We start from the raw sequence: 15,394 nt of genomic DNA on the forward strand, positions 1-15,394 counted from the left end.
GAAGGACTCACTGCCTCGACCCCTGAACAAGGACGGTGGGAAGCCAGCAGAGGGGAGCTGGATGAAGCTGTGAACGGTGCCCGTGGCATAAACCTGGCACAGAGTCCCACTCTGCAGTGATCCGGGTTTGGACTCCCAGGAGCACGCCCTCACAGGGATCTCACAGAGCCGACTGTGACATCCTGCCAGGCTGGCGAAGCCTGGTTCTGTTGGGGTCAGGGGCCAGTGCGGGGAGGTCAGAATAAAAATGAATGAGTGAGCAGGAGGCGACAGAGCTGAGCTGACCACCGTGACCCTCACTGGTCTCAGCCGGCACAGAGAGACAGGCAACCGCGAAGGTGACAGGCCTCAGCGAGAACTCTCAGCTTTCTTAAAGCAAAGGACCTGAAATGTTTTACTCGCTGTGTGGAATTGTTTCCCTGATGGCTTGGGGCATCAGGACCCTGGGGTTATTTTTAATTGGCTGCATTTGTACTATTATTCTTAAATGACGAAAACATTCCCCAAGGAAATCCAAAGTGTCAGAAGACAGGTAAATATAAATGCATATATTTTTATCTATTCACTAGATTAAGGACAGGTAGTGTTTCCTATCAGGAAACAATTCTATTTAAAAGAAAAAAAGAAGGGATGCTTTAAAAGGCAGTGAGAGAAATGAGTGTTTTCCACCCCCAGCATTCACCAAAACATTATTTTTAATTATACATGTTTCTAATCATAATGTTCCAAAATAAAACTTGTCCTGTTTACCTGCTCACGCCGGCTGGCTACTGTTGGCAGCTCTGGAGCACATTTAGGTAAGTGACTTACTTCTGGGCCCTGATTCTGCTGAATATGCAAGTAATTCACAAACATAGAGCTTTCCACACAGACGTAAGATCGGGGCTCCCACGCAGGCCAAGGCCAACCTCAGGACACAGGCCCGTTAGACCATCAATCCACCTGTGCATCTCACAAGTTCCACGGGCTACCTTTGGACTGAGCCCAAGGGCTACTGGCTCCATGCGCCGCTATGAGTCCAGCGGCAGCAAGGCAGACCTCCCCAGCTGCAGCCAGCAAAGCTGCAGAACTGCTCGAGGACTTCTTGATCTATTTATATGCATTTCCACCACACTGGCAAAGGTAAAGAGAAAGTGTTAGTTGCTCAGTCCTGTCCAACTCTTTGTGACCCCATGAATGGTAGCCCACCAGGCTTACTCCGTCCATGGGATTCGCCGGTCAAGAATACTGGAGTGGGTTGCCATTCCCTTCTTCAAGGGATTTTCCCAACCCATGAACTGAACCTGCGTCTCCTCCATTGCAAGCATTGTATCACCTGAGCCACCAGGGAAGTCCCGACAAAGGTAAAGGGAAGGCACTAATTTATCTTTTTGTTGTTGTTGTTTGTTTCCAAAAGAAAGCCTCCTGCAGACTGGCTGAAGAACTTGTTGTTGGTACATTAAGCCTTGCAACCAACACAGTTTTTACCAGCACTGGGGAGGCCACCCAACGCACCACATTGTGAGTCTTGCCTTAAATTTTTTGCAAGGGAGCTCTGTTTGAGGCTCTTCTGTAGCTATTTCAACTGGTCTCGTTCCCTTTACGTCTTTTTCTTTCCAGTACTCACCACGGCCACAAAATAACCTCCTTGGCTACAACTCAGGGGACTGGGAATCTGAAATTGACCCTGGAGCGTGCTGTGCTATGTACCCACCTCGTGTATGGCTCCCAGAAGAGGATGATGTCATGAGCCACATTGAAACACAGGCCAATTATAGCAAACAAGACAAAGTCCACCCCACGTGCCATCAACATCCCAAGTGCCAAGATGGCAGTGCTTCAAGAAATGAAATGACCGAAGATAAAGCCCACTCCAGGCAACAGCGATCATCCCGCACGTTCTGCTGAATGGCATGAGCCATCTCTGAGGCCAATCTTGATGGACATCCACCTCCTGCAACGTTAAGCACTTGGTGACCACAGACCTAGGTTAAGCCTCTGCAGCCCTGGAGAGAAAGGGGGGTGCTGGTGCTGAAGCAGGGCGCCGACTGCCTGGGGGCAGAGCTCTCAGCGCCTCTGTGGGTCTAATTCAAACAATTCTCTGACCCAAAAAGTCAACCGAGAGCTGAACTAATCAACACCATTCTTTATTATACAGGTTGCATCACAATAATTGAATCTTACATAATAAAAACAGGTGCGTCCGTGCTGCTTTGAGATTTTTATCTTCATTAAGGGAATTCTCAAACATGAGATTTCAGGTACAGTACTTTCAAGCTTACATAATCAGTTAGAGGGCGGCTTTCCAATTTCAACTTGGTTATATTCAAGGTGGTAATTTCTCATTCCAGTCAGCTGAGAATGGAGACTCACAGCCAGAAGGGGGGAGGGGGCCAACAATTAGAAACAGCCTGCCTATTTTACATGAGCCTTTTCCAAAGGTGTGGGGAAAGACAACACCATTGGCAGGAACATTTTACAACCGTCTTTAACTGAAAAACATCATTGGCCACTGCTTTCCCTCCCCAACCTTGCAAGTGTAGAAATAGAGGTGAAAAGACTCATTTCTATCTTTCTCCAGTTCCTGTGGCTGTGTGAACAGAGATGCAGGAAGGAACTGGCTATTCTGTTCTGTATCGTTTCATTACAGCCCCCAGGACTGTCTGTTGAAAGCCTGCTCAGCTTCCTATTTCTGCTAACACTACACAGCTTTAGGTGACTCAGAAGTGACAGCCACACAGGCTTTGTGGTTTCAAGGGTTACCTGGACAGCCAAGTTCATTATCCAGAGACCTGTCCCAAAGGGCAAGCCGCCAGACGAATTAGAATCTGCACGCAGTACAGAACTCCCACAGGGAGCGTGGATGAATAGAGACGTGAACAGAGAGGCACACTCTGGGCTTTTGAATGGCCCTTGCTACTGCCCACAGCTGGGACCTTCTGCCACATCCTTGTGAAGAGAGTGCCACACCACTGTCTCCTTGGATGGGCCTGAGGCCACAGCCAGCTCGTGGCAAAGATTCCAACCGAAGCTGACCTGGAAGTAAGACTCTCTCCTTATAGAAGTGCCCTCTTTGACTGTGTTACCTGTAACTTAAGATGCCAGGTGGGATAAGACATCCCCAAAAGGAGGAGGTACTGAAGGGCCATTGTCAGGGTATTTATAGCGGAAATCATCATGACGGCAAAGGGAAGAATGGGCCTACACCTCCCCGCTGCCCCTGCTTCAAACAGCAGGGCCCACAGCAACCTATGTTGCCTCCTGCCATCAAGTATTTCCAACGAGTGTGGACTGGAAGGGATAAGTGAGAAAATTCTAATGTCCAACTCTCATAACTTAGCCAGTGAAATAACTCTTTCCTGTTTGGAGAGGAATATCCAGTCATTTAAGAAGTGGCTGGGTTACCATGATCTCTACTAAACAGCAAGCAACTAAACAGTCTGTCAGAAAGGGCTTCCCTTTTCAGAAGGGCTTGACTCAAGTCACAAAGAAGAACCGAAAGAAAGAAGCTGGGAAGAGTCGATGACAGAGAGTCTGCCCACATCCAATGGGCCACGGGCCACTTCCGCTCTGCATGTTGTGGCGAAACCCCCGGAAAGGAGTCTCTTGGGCTCTGTGCTCGCTCACTCCACAACTGTGGCTGCAGAGAGTTCAGTGCTTTAGAAAGCTGAGAGGTTCCTTCCTCAGGGAGCCACCAGGGTTTGGGGCTCATGGGTCCTCAGCGTGTGTGTTCTTGCGACGCCTGTGGCATTTGAAGGTGAACCTAAGAAGTCACCTAAAATAAACATGGCAACTGGCTGGACTGAGAAGGGCCCATTTCAAGCCCTGTCCTTCCCAAGGACCGGACTGACCTGGCTGGGGGCGAGAAGATTCAAAACCACTGGCAGGAGGAGAGTGGCACCAGGCGGTAAGTACCCTGCTGTGTGACCCCCACAAGCCGCAGGCCCTGATGGACGCATCCACCAAACGGGCATTAAGACTGTCAGAATCTCCTTTGCTCTGCTTCCGAGAAACCAAAAAGGACCACAATCAGGGAACTGCCCTCAACTGTGTCTGCTGAGCCCTGCTGATACCAAGCAGGGTCCTGCAGGGCTCCTGGCCTTTCTGTGTCCCTCATCCCTTTGATTACAGGGAACAACCTTCACGCAGCCTCCATGACCTTGCCTGAGTTCCAAAGGGCAGATTCAAACAGTTGTTAATGAGAGAAGGAAGGGGATGTGAGACCGAGGAGAAACAGTTAAGAGAAGCGTTAGGGCAAGATTCTGATTCCTCATCAAGGCATACACACAACCATATCTTTGAGCTATTCTATAGAGCCTGAAACCCCCTCCAATGGGAGAAATTAACAATTAATGATGGTAGGCTGCACCAGCATGCAGACCCCGGACCAGTTGGACTGGAAGGTTGATGATACGGACTCCTAACCACCAATTCATTAGAAGAATGTCTATGAGTGGATCACACCCTCTTTGAGCAACTGCTGTAAAACTTCTGTCTTCCCCAAGTTGGGACACATGGTTGTGAAAGCATTAGCCCACTGCTGCCCCCTTGGCTCAGCAAACTATAAAGCTATTCTCTTTTACTTCACCCAACACTCCGTCTCTGAGATTTGATTCAGCCCCAGTGTGCAGAGAAGCTGAGCTTCTGGCATCACTGCTTAGAACTGTAAAAGGACTAAGGTGAAGGCAGTGGGTGCTAACTGGGACCTGAGCCCTTCCCTGCAACCAGGGCTGAGCTCTGAGGCTGCACATCTTGAACAAGGCTGCCTGGAGGGTAGCATATGTCCACAACATATGTGCCCCCGTCCACCTCCCAACACCCCAGGAAGCCTTAATGTGGCTACTTTTCATCCAGAGAAACAGATCTCCAATTAAGGAAATAATTGGAGAAGACTCTTGAGAGTCCCTTGGACTGCAAGGAGATCCAACCAGTCCATTCTGAAGGAGATCAGCCCTGGGATTTCTTTGGAAGGAATGATGCTAAAGCTGAGACTCCAGTACTTTGGCCACCTCATGCGAAGAGTTGACTCATTGGAAAAGACTCTGACGATGGGAGGGATTGGGGGCAGGAGGAGAAGGGGACGACCGAGGATGAGATGGTTGGATGGCATCACCGACTCGATGGACGTGAGTCTGAGTGAACTCCGGGAATCGGTGATGGACAGGGAGGCCTGGCGTGCTGCAATTCATGGAGTCGCAAAGAGTCGGACACAACTGAGCGACTGAACTGAACACACAACAGCCCACACCCTCAGGTCCCTGGAAGGGATGTCTGCTGTGTCAAGGTCAGCGAGTAGGGCTTTGCCATTATTGGTAAAGCAGCTATTGAACACTGCACCCTACAAGAAGCACTCTATCATGTGTCCCTGAATTTCAATCTCTCAACCATCTGTAAGATAGGCTCTCTCAGTATCCCATTTTTCAGATAAGAATACTGAGGCTCAGAGAAGTCAAGTCACTGGGAGCAAGTAAGGAAGAGGTCCAGGTTCAAACCTAGGTCTTTTTGACTCTAAGTCCGATGTTCTCTTACCTGCCTCTCAGCTGCCTACAAACCTAGAAGACCTACCCAATCTTCTCTACCCTGTGGCCACAAACCAGAGCAAAGATCCTCAGGGCCTCCCATAGAGAAGCACCTGTCCTCCCAGCTCGCCATGTGCCGTCCCTTCTCTGTTCACTTCAAAGTACCCACTGACTGTAAATGGCCAGCAGAACCATATAGTGGATTTCTCTTCCCATGTGACTAATAATTTTTATAGCATCTGTAACATGAAATGCTGAAGCTGAGTCTCTAACATGTTGGCCACCTGATGTGAAAAGCCAACTCATTAGACAAGACCCTGATGCTGGGAAAGATTGAGGGTAGGAGGAGGAGGAGGTGGCAGAGGATGAGATGGTTGGATGGTATCACCAACTCAAGGGACATGAGTTTGAGCAAACTCTGGGAGATAGTGAAGGACAGGGAAGCCTGGTGTGCTGCAGTCCATGGGGTCGCAAAGAATCGGACACGACTTAGCAACTGAACAACAAGATGAAATGGATTGTTATACTTATAATAAGGGAATGAACAGAAATAGCAATTTATTTACTAGTACTTATCTCTTGCTTTTAAAAACTTTTCACCTCCCAGACAAAATGCACAGCAAAACAGGAAATGATTTGAATGTATGATACACTAAACCAAACCAGAAGTTTGACCAAAATAATTTCATTTCTCATTGGTTGGGGCTACATAGTTCTTATGTAAATATGTATAACCATATTATATTAATAATAATAATAGCTAGTATTTATTGACTATTTGGGATTTCCTTGTGGCTCAGAGGGTAAAGAGTCTGCCCACAATGCGGGAGACCTGAGTTCGACCCCTGGGTCGGGAAGATCCCCTGGAGAAGAAAACAGCAACCCACTCCAGTATTGTTGCCTGGAAAACCGTATGGATGGAGGAGCCTGGTGGGCTACAGTCCATAGGGTCGAAAAGGGTCGGACACAGCTGAGTGAATTCACTTTCACTTTTCATGACTTTTCACCACATGTTTGTGTTCAGAGTGCTTTATGTATGCTGACTGAGTTAATACTCACAGAAACACTATGAGTTTCAAAATCAAACATCAGTGCACAGAGAGGTGAAGTGATCAACCCCAGCTCACAGAGCTGGCAAGAGGAGAACAGGAATGAATCCTGGGTTTTCAGATGCTCAACCAATAAGTCACAGCTGTCACGAGTGCTTGCTGTTCTCCATCTGAGAATTTTAACCATTTAACTTAGACTTTGTATCATTGAGCAATATTGTTTCTCACAGAAACACCTGAGCACTCAGATCACGTCAAATACAAGCGTCCTAGAACCTCATCAACTCACTCACTCTGTGACGCAGAGTCACCGATGACACTGCGTCCTGTGTGCCATCTGTTTTGCAGACTTAGAGAAACGGGAAGCAAAACTAAACGGAAAGAACAAGGATGCCATCTTCCTGGCCTACAGATTACCAAAGGCATTTCAGAGAGGGAGCAAAACACAGGAGACTTGTCTTCAGGGGAGACTCAGTTCTAAATCCACCTGGGCTCCATATAGTCAAAATTACCCCCAAAATGTCCCTGCATGTGCCCCCCAAATACCATATGTGGTGGATATAACCCTGTATAAGAACATGTGTATAAATGGGTAATGCACACAAACGCACAGGATATGGTGGCTTAGACAGTGCAGAATCCGCCTGCAATGAGGGAGCCCTCGGTTCCATCCCTGGGTTGGGAAGATTCCCTAGAGGAGGGCATGGGAACCCACTCCAGTATTCCTGCCTGGAGAATTTGATGCACAGAGGATCCTGGCGAGCTACAGTCCATGAGATCGCAAAGAGTCAGACACAACTGAGTGACTAAGCACACAGTACCTCAAACTCTGGGCTTCCCTGGTAGCTCAGTCAGAAGAACCCACCCGCTAACGCAGGAGACACAGGAGATGCATGTTCGACCCCTGATCTGGGAAGAAGCCCTGGAGAAGGAAACGGGAACCCACTCCAGTCTTCTTGCCTGGGCAATCCCATGGACAGAGGAGCCTGGTGGGCTACAGCCCATGGAGTCACAAAGAGCTGGATGTGACTCGGTGGCTAAACAACAACTACAAAATCCAGGTGAGCAGAAGTGATGAGAAGACACAACAATGGACATTTTGACTCTGCTTCATAGGAACATGGTGGGTCCATGATGTGAGCAGGTAAATCTGTGCAAGTGAAATATGTCTATGGATTTGGAAGTAAGGTGCTAGAAAAAGGCCACTGTCTAGAGTGGAACTCTCCACGGCAACAGAGGCTCCCCACCTTGTACACACTCATCTGCCCACAGTTACCTGGCAGGCCCAGCCCCCTGTAATCCAAGGACCAGGGGCAGCTCAGCATGAGTCCCTGTGGCTCTCACAGCCTCTGCAGGAGGCCTGGCACAGACCCTGAAACCAATGCCAATCTCTGCTCTCTCTCTCTTTCTAACCAGCCAACAACATTCACAGAATTTTTTTTTCTTTTTTTTCCCAGGCCTACTTATATAGGGAAGGCAGCTGTAACCTCATCATTTTGGGGACATTACACTTACTCATGCCCGGCCAGTCTGCTAAGTGAACTCCGTCCCTGGACAAGACAGCACCACCAAGCTTGCTTTCATAAGAAGAGCAAGAGAAAGTCACAGAGAGACTCTTGCCCAGGTGGCCTTGGCACAAGAGGAAACTTATGCAGTTTCAGAACGACAACGTTCAGGCAGCCAGCAAAAAGGTGAATTTAAATGCTGAGAAATTGATCAGCAAGGCAGGGCCGCTGCAGAGAGGCCTCTGGGTTGCCCTCTTTGGAAGGTACCTAAAACTGAAGTGCAGAGAGTTACCCAATTCAGGAAACAGCTCTTGGTCCCTTCACAACTAATTCCGTTTCTTCGATTGCTAAACACACAAAAGGAAACCCCCAGGGAAACTGAGGTATGTATGCAAAGGTGGTTGAAAGGAATTGTCAGAAACATTTTTTCCCCTTAAGTGATTATTAGCTAAACATTTTCAACCAAGCTGTAAGAAAAAAAAAAAAAAATCAGGGTAATTTTTTTTCTTCCTACCTGGGGCTATATAGTAATTATGCAAATGGAAGGGAATTTTTCACTTTGAGTAACCAAAAGTGTGTAAAATAATTTGATTAAGGAAACTACAGTTGCCTTAGTCATCATACTAATTTGACAAGGACTTTAAAAATTGTCTCTCAGCTGTCTGCTTCTGGGTTAGATATGCAAAAAAAAAAAAAAATCTTCACAATGATGCTTTAGAAATAATATATATATATATATATATATAGAACAAATCCAGCTGCTTCACCTTGTAAGCTCACTGAATGCTCTCAGGCCTCAGAAAAAGGTGACCAAAGGCAGTGAGATGGAACCCTGTTCACACAGTCATCCGTCTCTTTCTGTTGTCACCGAAACCTCAGACTTCGTTTTTGCATAACTCTAAACACAGAGAAGCAAGTCAGGCAATGGAGGAGGAGATGATTGGATGGCACCACTGACTCAATGGACATGAGTTTGAGCAAACTCTGGGAGACAGTGAAGGACAGGGAAGCCTGGCGTGCTGGAGTCCATGAGGCCACAAAGAGTAGGACATGACTTAGCAACTGAACAACAAGTCAGACAAATACTATATGATATCCCTTATATGTGGAATCTAAGAAAAAAAATCAACTTTTTCACAAAACAGAGACTCACAGTCAAAGGAAACAAAGTTATGATAACCAAAGGGGGAAGCGGGGAAGCAGGGTAAATGCAGAAGTGGGGACTAACAGACACACGCTGCTGTATAACAAAACAGAGAGCAGGGAGAAGCCGCTGTGCAGCATAGGGAACCACACTCAGCATTTCGTAATACCTTGTAACAGAAAAAAATCTGAAAAAGAATATATATGCATAGGAAAACTGAATCACTGTGCTGTCCTCCTGAAACTACACTTCAATAAAAAATAAACTATTTATTTTAACAACTATAAAAGCTAGATTATACTTCAATAAAAATCAAGTATACGTCAAAAAAAAAAATAAACTATTTAAAATTTTTTATTTTGGCCTTGTTTCATGGCATTTGGGATCTTCCCCATCGAGGGATCAAACCTATGACTCCTGCAGTGGAAGCACAGAGTCCTAAGCCCCAGACTGCCAAGGAAGATCCTACATTATTTTAATAACAAGCTGCAAAAAAAAACACAAAAAACCCAAGGACATCCTCCATCCTCACCCCTGGTTCACAAGAACCTCCTGTGTGCCCCACCCAGAGACTAAATTGGCCTTTTTAGGTTTTCATCCTGAAGAAATTCAAATGCATTTGTAATTGAATCTCATCCATAAGAGCCCAGAGGTGTCCGAGGTTTTAATTTCCTGCACACATCCTTATCAACTCCAGTCCTCAGTCATTTGAGAACACACATCAACCTCTGTAGGCAGGGCTACCCTTGGTGAACGGCTTGGACTATCCCAGCGGGTCTCCACCAAACTCCATCAAGCGCGCACAATACACCTTTCTCTCCATGCAGTTTCCACAGGCCTGTGTCTTCTCCAAACAGCCCAAGACTTAAACAGATGTTACATCCTTGCAAGTAGGTCAGTGCAGACTGGAGCCACCCGAAGCAAAGACCCAAGGAGAGGAAAATTAAATTGCATTCTCTCTTCTGCACACAGTGATGTTCAAATGGAATGGGTCCCCTCTTCTTGCTGCGAAGTCATGTCAGTCGTGTCCTACTCAGTGTGAAAATTTCCTAGCCAGTCAGGTGGTTTAGTTGACTACCAGAGACCGTCCCTGTGACTGCTGGCTTATGTGCAGCACAATTTCCAGTTAAACGCTGGCAAGGGTAAGAGATTTCAGAATCCGGCTGGCCTGGGTTGCACCGGAGTCACTTTATCTACATCATGATCACCATCGAGTCTAGGCATCAGGGTCTCAGCCCTTCTGCACTGCCCCAGGAGACCCGATCCCCGGGGCCAAAAGTTGCCTGTCCCCTGCCTCGCTTAACAATGGGCGATTTTCTCCCATGTGGGTCTACCTTGAGCATGTACAGGTTATTAAGGGAAAACAGACACAGATACACACACACAGAGTCCAGCTTTTCAAAGGTGCTTCTCAAATCACAGGTGACTTCCTGCTTCATTTCTACAGCTTCAGCAAAGACACTAGGTCATCTGTCTTTTCAGAAAGAAAAGGGAGAAGTGAAATGAAGCCTCCAAATATTAAAAAAAAAAAAGGCACCTGGGAAGATGAAATAATATGGTAGTAAATGTCATAGTAAATGACACGGACTTGGAAATCAAATAGGAAATAATATCATAGGCAGAGAATCTGCCATTACCCTTCTCTTCCCGAAAGTGAGCAGGGCCCCCAGGTGTGCCCTTCACCGGTATCTGAAAATGTTTCCTCAGAGGGACAAGCTGATTGACAGTGTAAAGATCCCAGAGAACATACACCTTGCACGTGGACCCTGTGTGCACGATCACCTATTGCACGTGGACCCCATGGGTGTGACTGCCTACAAACATAGGTTCTCAGGTTTCCTAAGAAAGCCTTTCTAGCAAACCTTCTATAATGTTTCCTTCTCAAATTAGCCATGAAGAAGTCTCACATCACTGCGGGTACCACAAGCTTTTAATTCTACCTTCCAAATAGCAGATGAAGAAGAAAATTAGGAGCGGCCAGAAAGAGCAAAAGCCATCGCAATCCAATTCATGGCAAGCAAACTATTAATCTTCATGAGGTTCATGTGGCAACGGACAGCCACGATCAGCCAAGCAAGGTGGAGTCCCAAGCAACGGATGCCTCCATTCTTAGTAATCATAATGAACCCAATTTCCTAAGCCACTCCTTTCCTGGGCCTCCATCTGCTTTCTGCCAGTCACCTGTTGACTCCAGTTAGCATACGCCTCGAACCAGGCTTTCCCTCAGCCCAGGCTGGAAATGCCGAGAGGCCCCCAGCAGGTGGACTCAATTCCTTACCAATTCTGGGATCACAGTCAACTTCCTGTCTCCCAGCGCCAGCCCTGCCACTAGTATCCACCAGTCCTCTGCTTTCTAACTTCGTAAAGGGGCTTAGGCCACTCATTTGATCGAAGCCCAGCTTCATTTCTTTCCAAAAGCTTTAAACCATTGCAAGCTAAAACTAGGCCCATGCCTTTATCATTTGTGGTGTGAAAAGTTCTTTTGGTATTTTTTTTTCCCTAGATGTAAAATAATTTATAAATGGTGAGCTTCCAGATCTGTGTCCACAAATTCCCAAACCCATAACACTCTGTATACTTCAAAAAATTCAGCTTTTGCCAACATTAGACACTATTATACGGAACATGAATAACCCACTCTATTGAGCAAAACTGGTTTGAGGCAAACTGTTAAAAACTGGAGGCAGCTGCTGATATACACAGCCCTGGTTTAGGTATCACATACTTTGCATATACAGAACTACAGGTATTTTTATTACTGTGCATTTGCGTCTTAGTGATATACGTCTCTTTTAATATTTTAACAGTTAAACTCCTCCAAGGACACTCTGATATACTGACACGCTCCCCCCACACCCCCAGACAGAGTCCCTCCCTAATTCCAAAACTGCAAAGGCCTCAGGTACTGTCTGCAACTATGCGTTCAAACTACAAGTGCATTTTGTAAAACAAAAATCTAAACGGAAAAGAAAATGTGCTTTTGGCTACAGGGCTTACCAGCAGCATACATGTGACGGATGCAGGCAGGAACTGGGATCTAAACGCCTCTCATCTGACACAGAGCATAGAAAATGCATTTGACTTTCAGAAGCCCTGCTAAGTCTGCCACCCCAGGAACAGAGCTGAGTTTGAACAGCCCTCTCGTACCCACATCACTGACTTTACCCCACACCAGAGAGCTAGCCTGCTTGTACTTCCCTCTGACAGCAAGCCCCAAGTCTTAGGAGACTGTTGAGGAATGGTACAGGGCAACCAGCGACTGGCCCTCATTAACTGCACCCCAAAGGCCAGGGATTAATGGGACCATCGTGCAAAGCATGGCTCTATCTGGGGATGTGGCGCTTCAACAGCCAAAACCTTGTCCAGTTCTGTCTCCATCAAACTTGCTCACTAACACTCAAAGTCTATGACATTTGATTTCAGTTTCAGGTCAATAGTCAAGAAATGCCTTAACACTCTACACTCTGAAAAATCCCGTTTAGTCAAGACAATACTCGGCTCTGGAAGTGCATTCTCTGAAACCCAAGTTGGGACCACCTGCGCGGGGCAGGAGACAGCGGGTAAAGCAGGTATTTGCCAGTGCTGAGTCATTACAAGCTGTTTCCTCTGATATGTTATGCACCCCTGGCTATTTGAACATGAATACCCCCTTTCAGAAGGCAGATGGAATCCGTGTACAATGCGCACCATGGCGCAACACCTCCTTATACAGGAGAGAGACCACGGTGGGGAATTCAGGTCTACGAGTGGGCGGCAGAACTACACAAACTCACAGCTGCTCTCCAGGTCCTGTAACTTTATCCCAGACGCTGAGAGATGGCTAATGGGATACGAAGTGGGAGCATTCCCCCTGCAGCCCCAGCTCGGACCAGCGCCCCACACTTGGGCGCCTTTTCCTCTAAACTGTTAAATCCCTCCGTAATTGGCGGATGGAGAAAGCACCGGGAGAAATGATGCATAATGGATTTGTTCTCCAGGCGGCTAGGATGGGGAGTAGAGGACGCGAGATGCTAACGGGCTTTTCTTTCCATGTGCAGGTCACCTGAAAGCCGCGATGCCTTCCCCTCCAGGGGTGCTCCAGAACTCACCCTCTGGCTGTTTTTAGAGTAGGGGAGAGGGATGGTTTCACGCCCACCTGCCCGCTGCCTCTCTTCCCCAGGTCCCCCCAGCTCCTGCCGGCATCCACGGTCCCGCCGGCTCCCCGCTCGCCCAGCAGCCCGGGCCGGCAGCTCCCCCGGCGGCCGCCTCTGCACCACTCGCCAACCTCGTCGCCGGGCGGAGGTCATGCCCGCCTGCCCCCCGGCGCCCGGGCTGCCCCCTCCTCCTGCCAGCCGGGCACCTGGGAGCCGAGCTGGGGAAGGGGCCCGTGGCGGACTTGGCACGGGAGACTCACCAGGTAGGCGCCCACCGTGCCCTGCGCCAGCATCAGGGCACACTCGGACACCAGGAAGATCTTGATGTTGGAGAAGCAGGACACCTTCTTTTTCTTCTTCTTGTTCCTCTGCGCTTCGTCCCCCTGCAGCTCGCCGCTCCGGCCGCCGCCCGACGAGCCGCCCGGCTTCTTCGCCTGCATCCTTCCCCCGCCGCCGCCGCCGCCGCTTTCCCGCTTGCGCTGGGTGTCGGGGCCGCTGCCGGGCGGGGGTGCGCGCGGCGAGGCTGCGTGCTGTCCCCGCCCCGGGCCCACGGCGGCCGCCCCCGTCCTGCCGGGGCTGGAGAGGTGGAAGGCACAGCTCCTCGCAGCCGCCGCCGCGCTCGCCCCTGCCTCCTCCTCTCCTCCTCCTCCGCCCTCCCTTCGCCTCCTCCTCCGGCTCGGGCTGTGCCAATCACAGGGGCTCCTCTCGCCGCCCGCCGCCGCCGCCGCCTCGCCGCCCGCGGACGCCCGCCGCTGCCATCGCCCGCTGGCTGGGGCCCGCGGGCCGCGCCTGCCCTCGTCTCCCCCTCTTCTAACGCGAGGCCCCGGCCTCGATCGCCGCTGCGCGCGCCCGCCGCGCCGCTCCGCGCCACCCGTGCGCCCCGGGGGAAGGCGTGAAGATACCGGCCTGGGGGCGCAGAGCGCGGCCCCCCAGCCGAGGCTTGGGAGGGCCCGGGTGGCCCGAAGCACGCGGGAGAGGGGGAGCCCTTGCGGAGTCAGGGAGCTGGTGCTCCGGATGGCACGAAGGCCGTGCCCGGCCCCTAGAAGGCGCTGCGGAGCGCGGGGCGCCGCCGCGGACACTGGGCGGTACTGCAAGGGGAACTCCGGGCGCCGAGGTCGCGTGCGGAGGCTCCCCCGCGGGGCGGGGACCTAGAGCTCCAACCTCGGGGCACTTAGGAGGGGAGCAACGGTTTCTAGGAAGAGGGAGAAGACCGCGTACCTAGGAAAGGGTTGACGCTTTCCCCTACCAACTCCGCCCGCCCGGCTGTTTCTGGGGACAGATGTTGCGCTCTGGGCCGTGGGGACGCGCCGGAGGTCAGAGCCGCTGAGGCTTCCGCAGCCTGCTGGCCTCTGCTCCTGCTCTCGTAGGCCACTGGGTGTGCTCAAAGGTCCCAGACCTAAAGGAGAGAAAAGAAAGGAAGCGCAGCGAGGGAGAAGTTCCATTAACCCATCCGGAGCCGTGCGGTTCATCCATCGCCCGCAGCCAAGGGGTCTAGACGGCTGCAGGGTCGCAGCGACCCCAGCAGAGGGCCTTGTGCAGCACGCCTGCGTGCCTGGAGCCCGTCCTGAAGAACGATGAGGCCACGAGGCTGAAGGCCACGGGAAGCTAGCCACAGGCCTGCCTTGGTCCCCACCCCTCCCCTAGCTTTGTGGCCGGGCCCCTTCCTTGCCTTGGTCTGAATGTCTGCCCCCACCCCCCTCCCTCGCAGCCACTCTTTTTAATCATTACCAGGAGTTTGGGCCACAGTGCACTACCAACAGGATCTGCTTGTCCCCAGATGGCTTTTGGAAGCTCAGTGAAGCCTGGAAAGGACTGGACACTCCTGGTACTGATGAGTACCAGGAGGCACTCAGCATCTTCCACTTGGTCCACTGGGGGGGCTTAACCAATCATTTGAAAAACCTCTCCTTAATAACTGTGGAAAATTCTGAAAGAGATGGGAATACCAGACCACCTGACCTGCCTCTTGAGAAACCTGTATGCAGGTCAGGAAGCAACAGTTAGAACTGGACATGGAACAACAGACTGGTTCCAAATAGGAAAAGGAGTACGTCAAGGCTGTATA

General features: G+C 50.0%; 1 protein-coding gene across 7 annotated transcripts in view; it reads right to left on the reverse strand.

The window, feature by feature from the left end:
* SLCO3A1 (solute carrier organic anion transporter family member 3A1) overlaps positions 1 to 15,006 on the reverse strand; it is a 402,740-nt gene extending 387,734 nt beyond the window's left edge. For 2 of the 7 annotated variants that reach the window (XM_069559255.1, XM_069559254.1), the window contains exons 1-2: positions 14,548 to 15,006; positions 13,590 to 13,905 (exon numbers count right to left, since the gene is read on the reverse strand). In XM_069559255.1, the coding sequence (XP_069415356.1) occupies positions 13,590 to 13,905; positions 14,548 to 14,798 (567 nt within the window). In that variant the 5' untranslated portion in view covers positions 14,799 to 15,006. Of the gene's footprint in view, positions 1 to 13,589; positions 14,430 to 14,547 lie in introns of those variants that run through there. The other 5 variants (XM_069559259.1, XM_069559256.1, XM_069559257.1 and 2 more) reach the window with 5 other exon arrangements.
* Positions 15,007 to 15,394: the final 388 nt, after the last annotated feature.

Source organism: Ovis canadensis, chromosome 18, assembly GCF_042477335.2.
Source record: "Ovis canadensis isolate MfBH-ARS-UI-01 breed Bighorn chromosome 18, ARS-UI_OviCan_v2, whole genome shotgun sequence".
Taxonomy (NCBI): Eukaryota; Metazoa; Chordata; class Mammalia; order Artiodactyla; family Bovidae; genus Ovis; species Ovis canadensis.